This window comes from Pistacia vera, unplaced genomic scaffold (assembly GCF_008641045.1).
Source record: "Pistacia vera cultivar Batoury unplaced genomic scaffold, PisVer_v2 Contig11, whole genome shotgun sequence".
Taxonomy (NCBI): Eukaryota; Viridiplantae; Streptophyta; class Magnoliopsida; order Sapindales; family Anacardiaceae; genus Pistacia; species Pistacia vera.
Window position 1 is genome coordinate 1,740,066 of NW_022195137.1, and position 12,380 is coordinate 1,752,445.

The window sequence follows — 12,380 nt, forward strand, 5'->3', positions numbered from 1 at the left end:
AGGCACGCTCAAGCCTATTGGGTTATAAGAGGGGGTAATCCTCTCATTCAACAAGGCCTTATTGGATGAGGAGTCATGCCCACCTCGAATTCTAACAATATATTCTCCTTCTTTTTGTAGTAATAACAATCTTATATATCAAAAAATAATTTCAAAATATACATGAAAACATATAAATAAAATATATTAAAATTTTAATAATTTTTTTATTAATAAATTTGGCCCCGCCTAGATCAAATTCCTGACTACGTCCATGATTCCAAGTAAATTTATGGCAATTCGATTACTTATCCGATTCAATAAACTAAATTTTCATTTACATGTGTATTAGGAGCCTATCATTATTCATTAATCTTTTTTCTTTTTTTTTTTTTTTTGCTATTGAGAAATATCAATTTTAAAATCAGAAATATAGAGTGCATGCATGCATTATATGGTGATTATTCTCCCTCTAGGGTTTTTCTTTTTTCCTCTTCCAACTTACTCCTTTATCTCATTTTGTACCACTTTTTATGTGTTGAACAATACTTTTAGAATATTTCAAATATGCTATAATTGGGAAATTTACATCCTTTTAATAGATCTTAATTAAAGTTGAGAACCAAATTCATGGGAGTTGCTCCCCCAACTTGCAAGATTTGATTTGTACTCAATTGAAAAGCTCCCTCTGAAGTTAGAAGAACTGTTCATCTTCAAACGTGGAACCTGCCTCGTTATGAGTTTATGTAACTTTAATTGCTTTCTTAGCTTGTACTCTAAGATCATGCACGCATTTTGTTGAATTTTGTCCTTGTTGACTTCCTCGGAATACAAAATTTTAATACAAGGGATAAGGTTCATTATGTCCCCCCTAATTAAGGTGTACTTCATTGTTAATCAATAATATCCCTCATATAAAAAGAGAGAGAAATTTATTGTATATCCTGGATACTCTTTGATCCTTTTGTGCTGCGTTGTCCCTTGATTTTGCTTAGCGTCATGCTATCTCGGGTTCCTCCTGTTTAGACGTAATTTTTTATTCTTTATAAAATTACTAGTTACCCAAAAAGACGTAATAAATCTTATCGAACTTAATGAAAATAAAAAGTAAAAGAGTAGTGTTGTAGATAATCTTGTTAATTTGTTTCTCTTTAATATAATATGTTGGATAAAAGTAATAGGGTTCTTAAAAAAAAAAAACTTATTTGTTGATCAATAGGGTTTGCTCCAAGTAGATTTATTATGGCAATTTGATGACTTACCCAATTCTATAAACTAAATTTTAATTTACATGTACAAAGGAGCATATCATTACTTTTTTTTCTTGTTGCTATTGAGAAATATTAATTTATTAAAAAGCATAAATATATGCTATAGAGTGCTTGCATTCATTTTGGAATCCATGAATAGATAGATTGTACTTATTCTAGGGTTTTCTTTTTTCCTCTTCCAGCTTCTTCCTTTTCTCATTTTTTTTTTTAACTACTTTTTAAGTGTTGAACGTTACAATTGATAGACACAAACTAAATCTAGTTTTTAGAATGTCTCAAATATACTATAATTTGGAAATTGACATCCTTTTAATACATTTAAGTATAAACTATAAAGTTGAGAACCAAATTCCCGGGAAGATGCTCTCACTTGGACTAGATTGTCCATGATTTAGCAATAATATCTCAACCTTTTTGACTCGAATGAGATCCTTGTGATGATACCTTATTGATTTTCAGAGCCGGATCTAGGAATTAATTTTAGAGGGGCAATTTTAAAATAATATAATATAAAATAGAGAAAAGGTAGATAAATAGGGTTAAATTTATGAGCATTAGTACAAATACAGGACGGTAGTTAAAACGAAAAAACTAAATCAAATTAATGATAGGAAAAAAAAAAAAAATTGAGTGGAGTCACTGGCCTTCGTACTATTTTCCATGTATTAATTGTCACGTGTTGGAGATCTCCTGAATTTGATTTCGTTCATCTTCTTATGTTATGCCACCATATGCCTTTTTAAGACCACAAATATGTTTACAGAGAATGGAAACAATTCTTGTCAACTCTTTTTAATTGCTAGCTTCACATTTGAGTACCAAATCAAATCTTGCCTGTCGGAAGAGCATCTGATTAGTGTTACTTGATTGTACAATCTGATATAAAGAGGGGAAGGGCTTGAGCTTTGAAAGGAGAATTGTCACCCTAATCAAGTAACATGGCATCTAACTTGACAAATAACAAGAATAGATTAATTAATGATTAACAGCTAATTGTGTTCGATAACTCGTTCTTCTTTTTTTTTTTTTTTTTTTTTTTAATACTATTTCTCTTCATAATTTATTTGCACGTTCATTAAACAATAACTACAAGCAACTTAAAAGGTTTTAGGGAAAAAATTATCAGTAATTATAGAGAACAATATGATGAAATTACATCGGAAAATATCGAGAAGAAAACTTAGTTACAAAGGCAGAAAAATTATGAAAAGCAAATTGAAATAAATGAAACTTTGCGTTTTGATTTTAATACATTGCGTTAACATTAAGCGAGCAGAAAGTCACATCATCCGAAGATGCTTCCAAGAAGGCAACCACGTGGTCTATGAGACTATGACCAATTGAAATTAAATTAAGATGGCAAAGCTTTTGCTATAAATTAAACCTCTTGAAATTAAAATTTAATTCTAATATATTAATTTATTTAAAAAATAATTATGCAATTATAGCAATATAAACATCTTTATTGATTATGTCATACAGATGACCCCGTATGCAGATGTAATAAGTTTTATTCTCTCTAATAAGTTCTCGGCTGTTCAATTTCAATAAATTTTCTTGCAAGAAATTGATCAAAAAGGTTTAATTAATAAAGAAAATCAAAAGTTGCTATAAATTGAAGTCACAATAAATTCCACAGAGAGACGCACTTTCATGGGAAGTTGCTATAAAGTGGTGACAGCAATACGTTTGATTCAGTCAAGTTTTGAGCCACTGAAAATCAGAAGCAATTAATGGAAAGAATTTGATTTAATTTCTGTCCATTATTCTTCAAAGTAGTTTCCGAAAAGAAAAATAATATTTTATGTAATATGTGGTCTGTCTCCTAACTAATGAAAGTCGTAATTCTCTGTTTACATTGCGGCAAATTGATTAAGTATATTACTGTTAAATATTCTTTGATATATCATTGCTCCATCAATTACCGTACTTTTCATTATTTATAGTTAACATTCAAGATTCTTCACCAAAACCATGTATATTTAACTAATAATGTTCGTAAAAGAGATGAACGTTCCCACAAGAGACTGAGTATATAATATATAGAAAATTGTAAATAGAATGCATGCATATCGACGGAATCTTAAAAATGGGGGAAACTTCTTGAGAAAAAAAGAAATTAAAATAACACATGGTGACTTACAAAAGCTAATATGAACTCAACCTAAGAAAACCTTTAAAAAATATACAAGAATATTAATCAACTGGTCCATAAGCATTAGCTCAATTTTATTTTATTTTTCTAGATTTTTCGCCCATCATTTATTCAACTATATATATATTCAATCAAGACTTGATTAAACTTATAGTTAGATTTTTATTAGACTCTTCCATTCTCTAGCCTTCTCTCTATTGATATTCTATCTCAAAATTTTCGAGAAACATCGGATGGATTCAAACAAGAAGCCTAAAAATTCTTGCTCTTGCTTTCCCTTCAACATTTTCAATTCCAGGAGGCCTCCAACCGTGAAGCCTCAGAGTGTGAGCAGTGGTGTGGGAACTGGTGCGGTTTGGACTCAAAGTCAAGGCACCGGTTGTGGCATCGGAGAAAAAGAGAGAGTCGGTTCTAGGGTATCTAATCATCAGGGGTCTTTTATTGATGGGAAAGCTAAATATTATATTGACAGGTTCTATGAAAATAACCAAGACTCAGATGTTGAAGTAGAGAAAGTTTTCTATGAAAATAACCAAGACTCAGATGTTGAAGTAGAGAAAGTTTTCTATGAAAATAACCAAGACTCAGTTGTTGAAGTAGAGAAAGTTTAATTGATTATATCCTGTAATTTCTTCTTCTTTTATATGATGCTTTTATATTAATTCAACCATACTATGAATGTATTTTTCAATGAAGAAAACTCTCATTGAGTACTAAATAATTTTTTTTTTTTTAAATTTAGTTGTCTCCCTTACTATATATTTCTTATTTAATATATACGTTCAATCTCTTTACACGTTTCTTATTATATTATTTTTTTAAATAAGATTTAACTCTCATGTAAAATTTTGTCTTTCAAAGACATAAAACCTTGGATCAATCTTGAGTTAATTCAATTTCGTAAAAGGTTGAGTTAATCTATCAGTGTTGCTTATAGTTATTTATAACAGTAATTTAAAGAAGTAATATATTACTAATATAAGTTGTTTCTTTAAACAATCAATAATAAAAGATTAACTATCATTTCAAATATTTTAACGTGTATTCTAAAAACACGACATCAATAGAATCAATAATTGTTTAAATAAATTTATTCTTCAAGTTGGAAGCCACATTTGGAAGATGCTATGAGGCAAGTAATAAATGTGAATCACTCAAAGTAGGAAGCAATTGAAAATTAACGAAGGGACAAGAATTGTTTCAATTAATTGGCCAAAACCTCTTAAAAGTAGAAAATTCTTCATGTTTTTATTGGATTATAAAACTAATTGTTGTCTCATCTAGCTATAGTAAAGATTTAATTATGTTTACATTGAGCCAATTCAAGTTATATTTATTTATGCACATGATTCACATGAAGTATCAAGTTCTTTAAACAAAACCATTTATTTAATACTATTTAAGTAACAAAGTAGATTCTTAATTTATAAAAACTATAGATATTATATAGTTTTAATTAAAAATAGGATTTAACCCTTTTGCTTTTTACCAATTACATATTGAATGCATATAATATTCTTTTTTTGTAATAAATCTATCTAAATTAATTAAAGTATTCAATGAATAAATAATATGGTTCAGTTGAGATTTTTTTTAATTAAATAGTCAACATAATTTAACCATAGTTATTAGTGTATCTTACGATACGCGATACGTATCCTACGATATGATTCGATACGGGTTACTAACAATATGTATCAGAGAATGTATCATAAACTTTTTGATACATCAATACATATCTATTTGTATCTTTAAAAATATCGATACGACTTTATCAAAAAAAAAAAATCGGTGGGATCCGGGTCACCCAATCCGGTCCACTAAAACCTGTCCAAATTTACTCATTTTGCATGAAAGAAGTGAAGAGGAACATATGTTACCCATTTTGCATGATAATAATAATACAAGTGAAAGTATAGATATTGACATTGATTTTAGAAATGATATAAATAGTTGAGAAGAAATGATATAGATTCTTAATATTATGATTAATTTTGATTACGTAATACCATAATTTAAAGTCAATAATACCACAAAATTCTTTAATTAATCTTTGGAATGATATTAATTTTTAGAAAAAATTTATTATTTTTTTAATTTTTTTTAAAATACGTATCCTACGATACGCGATACACGATTCTAAAAATTAAATTTTGGATATACGATACGATATGTGATTTAACAACCATGAATTTAACCCATTTAAATTTAAATTCTATTGGGTTTGGTTTAGTTTTTCGGGTTCGGATTCGGATATTTTTACATGCACAAATGAAATATACGAATGAAATATACGGATGGGGTCAAACTATATCATAAATTACCAAATAGGGCCCGATAGTCCATGATAATGGGCTGAATGGATCTTTCCTGCCTAGCATTTGACCCGTATAAGGCCCCGACCCATTATCATGAATATATTATATTTTCATTAACTATCCAAGTGAACGAATTCAAAGAAAGCAACAAGCTTTGAAGCCATTCAATCAAAACCCAGAAAGGTAACTCTGTTCGTTCTCATTATATTAGCGCTCGCTTTGTATTATTTTCAAATTATTTCAAGTATTTATACTCATTTCCATGTTTTAACACTTCAGTTGATGAACCAGTAGCTATTTTTAAGATTGTTTTCTAACCGTTCGACAAAATGTCTCAAAGGAAAAGACTGTGTTTGTATGAATGTTAGTTTTGAAAAAGGAAGTATTTTAAGTTGACTTTTCCTTTTTTGAAGAATCCTGATTTGAGCTTGTACTTTTTGGCTGCTAAATAGTTCCAATTTTGTATCATTTTTTAGTGGGTTGAAGCCTTATTTTTATGAAAACATTAAGCTTATGACAAATTGAAGTCTTGTTCAAGAAACATATTAAAGTAGTTATCTGTTTTGTGTTTAAGTTTCCAAGGATTTCAATTGAGTGTGGTTTTGCTGTGGGCTGAAGTCAGTGAAGTTAATAGGAGCTTGTAACAGATTTATTCTGAGGGGGGAAAGCAAGCGGGAGCTTTTTTTTGGTGGCTTGAATGCTTTGAATTATATTGATATATAGATGGCGTTGAGGCGTTTATTGGGGTTTTCGGATGGTGAGCTGATGCGCTCGGATGCAAAGCCCTGTTCGAGATTAATGAGGCAGACAGCTGGGATTTTTACCGTTGGAGGAGCATTAGGGTTCTGGGTTCTTTGTAGACTCCATTATGGTATGTCCTATTTGATTCTCTTATACTTGTTTAAGCTTGAACTATATTCACACATTTTGTATCTTAAATTACCTTTGTGCAGCTTCGTAAGTTTCTCAGAGCTGCTATGAAAAAAATTATAAAATGGATTTCCATTTGATCGCTTATATTATCTTTGCTTGTGAACTTGTGTTGGGATCAAGGGGTTGTTAAAAATCCATGATAGGATATGAAAATTGATTGCATTTTTTGCTTGCTTTTTGCTTCAAAGTATTCCCTATGGGTTCTCCATTTCTAAATTTTTTTTTTTTTGAAGCTCAGTTTGTGCTAGAATCCTTTTATTTGGATCAGTTGATAACTCGAATGGCTTTGACAATTGTCTTAGACAGAGTAATGTCAAGCATCCAACTTCATCAACGATTTCTCTAACTTGGTTTTTTTCTTTTTTTGCTCTTGAATTGTATTCTGTGACATAATTTTAAGCTATAAATTGATTTAAATGAAATGTTACTGTAGGTTTTTTTCTGTTTGCATGATGCTAACATTTCCATGCATTCTGTCTAATCTGAGCAGCAATTCATGCTAATGCAGGTCCTAGAGTTACAGTCCCGAGAAGTCTTCGGTGGGCAGCTTGCGGAGCTGTTTCTATGAGCTCAACCACTGCTCTGCTGGTCCGCCTTTTTAGTCCAGAATGTGAACCTCAGAATATAGCCGCGTATGATAGACGAAAGTAGTAATAAGCTTCATTTTTGGCTTAAATTTGTGATGCCTAAGAATTATAATTACTCCTTGAAAAAAAAGATCTCATTACTTGTAGAACCCCAAGACTAAATGCATATGTACTGTTGCTAATGCCAAAAGGTTAAATACATATGAGCCATTGAAAGATATTTAAATTCCATTTGTCACGTAATGTTTACACTACTCTATGGTTTTTAAATCAGTAGAGTTTTTTGACTTTTTGTGAAAATATTGAATGCTGATGAAATATGGGAATCTCTCAGGGTGCCATGATATTTCCCCTTGGAGAAATATAGCTTGGATATCATTTAACAATGGGCCCTTCATTAAGCATATTGGTACTCCAATTGTTCAAGTTCAGCAATTATTGCTTGAATTTTTCTTTTTCTTTCTCTTCTCAACCAAAACTAGTACAATGTGAAAATGGTTGTTTGTTGAATGTTGATAACTAAGGTCCATGTACATTACAAGCAACATTATACTCTTGACCCTCGGTCAACAATTTTTTTAAAATATTTTTTAAATAGTAAGTGTGTCTTATTGAATGAGTGAATTGATGCACACATTTAGCTAAAGACTAAGTTGTATTCACTAAGATGGCCTATATACGTCGTATACGTTCACGACATATATACGAAACATATATATTCCTCCTGTCACATATATGTCATCTTAGCCAACTATTTTTCTCACCCTAAACTGTCTCGGTGTGTATTATTAGCGATTAAAAAGTTTGTTTTTATCTTTTGAAAATATGAGGAAGAAACTCTAGCAATGTTATTTATTATATCATCCCATTCAATTGATGACAAGTGATAAAATTAAAATAAGTGGTGCTAAATAACATCACCCCTGGTGCAATTAAGCTAGAAAATGCGTTTAACTATTAGTGTTTCATTTAGAGCTTAATTTGTAGAAAATAGAAATCTTCAGATGACATGGGATTTATTTGTGAGGGTGTTTGAAATTGTAACAGCTTAAAAGATAATCACTTCATTTCAAAGCTAAGAAAAAAATAATATTTAGAAAACACTCATTAGAATAATCTTTCAAGTTCGATGACTCAGAGGAAAAGACGGTGTGTTTGTATGAATGTCGGTTTTAAAACAATCTTCTCATATGAGTTACAAATTTAAGTATTTTAAGTTGATTTTTCATGTTTTGAAGAATCCCAATTTGAGCTTGTACTTGTTGGCTGCTAAGAGATCAAGTTTTTGTATCATTTTAAGTGGGTTGAAGCCTCTTATTATTTTTAGTTTTTACATTAAGCTTATGACAGATTGAAGTCTTGCTCAAGAAACATATTAAAGTAGTTGTCCAGTTTGTGTTTCAGTTGTTGTGTTCTTGCTGTTAAAGAAATCAATATTTTAGCAGGCTGAAGTCGTTGAAGTAAATAGGAGTTTGTGTAGATTTATTCTCTGAGGGGTCAAAGCGAGCAGGACAGTAATTTTTGGTTGCTTGGAAGCTTTGAATTGTATTGATATATAGATGGCGTTGAGGCGTTTTTCTGGGTTTTTGGATGGTGAGCTGATGCGGTTAGATGCAAAGCCCTGTTCGAGATTAATGCAGACAGCTGGGATTTTTTACTGTTGGAGGAGCACTGGGATTCTGGGTTCTTTGTAGACTCCATTATGGTATGTCGTATTTGTTTCTCGTGCTTGTTTAAGCTTTAATTATATTCATGCATTTTGTATCTTAAATTACCGTTTTGCTGCTTGTTCTTTCTCAGAGGTACGATGAAAAAAAAAAATTATAATATGGATTTCCATTTGACTTTTCTATCTTTGCTTGCGTACTTGTGTTGGCATCAAGGGAAATGACTGTTAAAAATCCATGACAAGATATGAAAATTCATAGGATTCTATACTTGCTTTTGCGTCAAAGTATCCCCTATTGGTTCCCCACTTCTAAATATAATTTTCTGTGAGAATTTGTGTTTTCGTGTTTCTTTCTACAAACAGCAGCATAACAGTGCAGATACTTATATAAAAACTACAACTTTTCCTAATATTTTGATAAGTTGATAGCTCAAATGGCTTTGAAATTGTATGTATTTTATAATTTTTCATGCAAGTTTGTATGATTTTCAAACCTACCTCTGGACTTACCACTTAATTGAGTCTCAGTTTCATTTAATTGTACACCAATAAAACGAGGTCTTAGTATTGCTGTCTCATACGTGTGATCCTTCTATATGTATTCTCTCTCTGTTATGAAGTTTTCAATTTGTGATAGATTGCAAATAAAGTTTGACGTAGTTTGTTAAGATGCATTGGACAGGGTAATGTCGAATGTCTAACTTCATCTACTTGTTCTCTAACTCTGTCTCTTTTTCCTTTTCCTTTTATTGCTTCTGAATTGTGTTCTATGATGTGAATTAAAAGCTATAAATTGACTTAAATGAAATGTTACTGCAGGTTTTTCTGTTTGCAGCAATGCTAACCTTTTTTCATATCTGTCTAATAGAAACATATACTCTATGATAATGCAGGTCCTAGAGTTACAGTTCCGAGAAGTCTCCGGTGGGCAGCTTGCGGAGCTGTTTCTGTGAGTTCAACCACCGCTCTGCTGGTCTTCCTTTTTAGTCCAGAATGCGAGCCTCAGAATATCGCTGCATATGACAGGGGAAAGTAGTATTGAGATGCATGTACGGGGTGAAATTTGTTACGCTTAAGAATTATCATTCATTAGACCCTGAAAGAGAGATCTCATCGCTATTAGACCCCCAAGACTGAATAGATATGTACAGTTGTTGACGTCGAAAAGGTCAATTATTATGAACTATTGAAAGATCTTTTTAAATCCATTGTCACCTAATGTTTACACTCCTCTATGGGTTTTCAAATCAGGAGACTTTTGATAATTTCTGAAAATATTGGATGTTGAAAACATTTTCAGGAGTTCTTGTGGCCCCATTATAATTACCTTATGGAAATGTAGTTTGGAACTTTGGATATCATTTGACTATGGCTTTTTTTTTTTTTTTTTTCCAATAATATCGGTAGGTAAGACTTCAATTTTTCAAGTTGAAAATAGAAGTAAAGCAACATTATCCTTGATCGTGATCCAAGAGGTAACTGAATCATGATTCAATATTGTTATCAAGATGGGTCAGTAAGGTTGCCCGTCAAAATATAGTAACGCTACTCTTAAACAGGGAATTCGTTTAGAAATGAGATAATAAGCCCCTTCATGTACAAATTGAGACGATAGGCAAATTCTTTGAACATGTGTTATTGAATAAGTCGGTTGTCACAACGCACTCGAGAAAGTCTTCACTAAAACACACTTATACATTCAATCATTCATATGTAATTATTAGACAGACACGCATACTCACTTGTCTCGTCTAATTGGAGGAACATATAGATGCCCAATTTATAGAAATGTCTATCTCTAGTTTTGAGTTATACATGGAAAAGATTTTAGCAATATTATCTCTCCTGTCATCTTATGATGTTGAAATGCAAAATAGAATGCAAATAATATATTTTTTTAATTGTGAAATAATATTATGTTTTTTTTATTTTAGAAAATTTTATATTATGTTTCTTTATTGTATAACTTAATTTTTGTATAAATAGACAATGTTGGTTCAATTATAATCAATTCAATAACAATTGAATTCACTAAACTATGCTTTTGAGTCTCATTTGCTCATAATTTCAACATGGTATCAGCGTTTCTAGGTTGAATCAGCTTCCGCTCAACTAATCTCTCTTTTCTATCCCACCAATTCAAAAAGATATTCGGTTAACACAATACTCAGTTAACCTCTCTTTTTGTCCCTGCAATTCAAACAGTTAGATTTTCCAATGGCAAATCGAAACTCAAACTCTAACATAATCGCCAACATTTGCATCTTTTACGTAAGCTTGTAAACCACAAGCTTAAGGGGGAGTGTTAAAGTGCAAAATGTAATGCAAATAATATATTTCCTTAATTATGAAATAATATTATGTTTCTTTATTCTATGAAATTTTAAATATTATTACAATATTATATTTCCTTATTATATAGCTTAATTTTGTATAAATAAGCAATGTTGATTTAACTATAATCAACTCAATAACAATTGAATTCATGAAACTATCTCCTTGAGTCTCATTTGCTCATATGAATCATTTAGTCAATGAAATATGATAAATCTTTGAATGAATGTGAAACCAGTTTAAGATTGTTCCTTGACCGTAATTGATGGTTATCGCAGAAAGGATTTTGTTTGATGTAATTCTTACAAAAATTCTTATTCAAAGTGCTTTTCTAAAGCCGTATTATTTTATTTGTTATTACAAGATGTTGCCGGCTCCCTTTGCATAATTTTGTGGACATAAGGTGGAGATTAGTCACATTACTGTGTTAAAGAATAATTAAACTATAAAATAATAATTAGGAATAAATCTTGTCTCTATAAACATATTACATTTCTAGTTTCCCATTCAATGATTTGTTATTATTAACTCTAATTTATACTTGCCCTTTGATATTAACTTCCAAAATAAATAAATTAATACCGTCATCTTGAAAATTACTTATATCATCAAATTTAGAAGCTAACAATAGAAACCCTAAATTTAATTATAAAATCGGTAAAGGTAAGGTAGAAGGGGATGATAAAAAAATTTAATACAAAGTATATGAAGGTCTTTTTTTTAGTTGTTGTGTGAGAATGTGTGAACAGCTCGGAGCCAGGAATAGCTCGGAGCCGAGCTAGCTGTAGCCCATAATGACTTGTGAGATGACAATCAGATGAAAACGAGCTACAGTCAGAAGCAAGGCGAGCTACTCGAAAATTATCTTCTAAACCATGGATAAGTCTTATCTCCTTGGATTGACATTATCCCCTAAAATCAAGGAGGAAATCACAGGATTAATGTTAGTCAATCTCGGCATGATGGCCACACTGGAAATCATGGGATTGACTTCACCAAATCAAGTCATAATCCCAAAAATCACTCTTGTAAGCACTACCAACTCAGTTATAAACCCCATGAAAATCATTTAAAAAGGGGTTAGCAATTTGAGAGTTAGCAACCTAAGAGTGAAAGCCTGTTCTTGTAATCACA

General features: G+C 30.9%; 1 protein-coding gene and 1 pseudogene across 4 annotated transcripts; both read left to right on the forward strand.

The window, feature by feature from the left end:
- Nucleotides 1-5,845: 5,845 nt before the first annotated feature.
- Nucleotides 5,846-7,583, forward strand: LOC116139299. Of its 4 annotated transcripts, none has more exons than XM_031424991.1 (3): nt 5,846-5,906; nt 6,371-6,594; nt 7,165-7,583. In XM_031424991.1, exons 2-3 carry the CDS (start codon nt 6,447-6,449, stop codon nt 7,305-7,307), a joined length of 291 nt encoding a protein of 96 aa, XP_031280851.1. In that variant the 5' UTR covers nt 5,846-5,906; nt 6,371-6,446; the 3' UTR covers nt 7,308-7,583. The 4 variants fall into 4 exon arrangements, with proteins under 4 accessions (XP_031280851.1, XP_031280844.1, XP_031280838.1 ...); XM_031424984.1 differs by having other exon boundaries at nt 5,847-5,906; nt 6,342-6,594; XM_031424978.1 differs by having other exon boundaries at nt 5,857-5,906; nt 6,298-6,594.
- A 1,112-nt stretch (nt 7,584-8,695) lies between these two features.
- Nucleotides 8,696-9,948, forward strand: LOC116138519 (annotated as a pseudogene).
- The last annotated feature ends 2,432 nt before the right edge of the window (nt 9,949-12,380 follow it).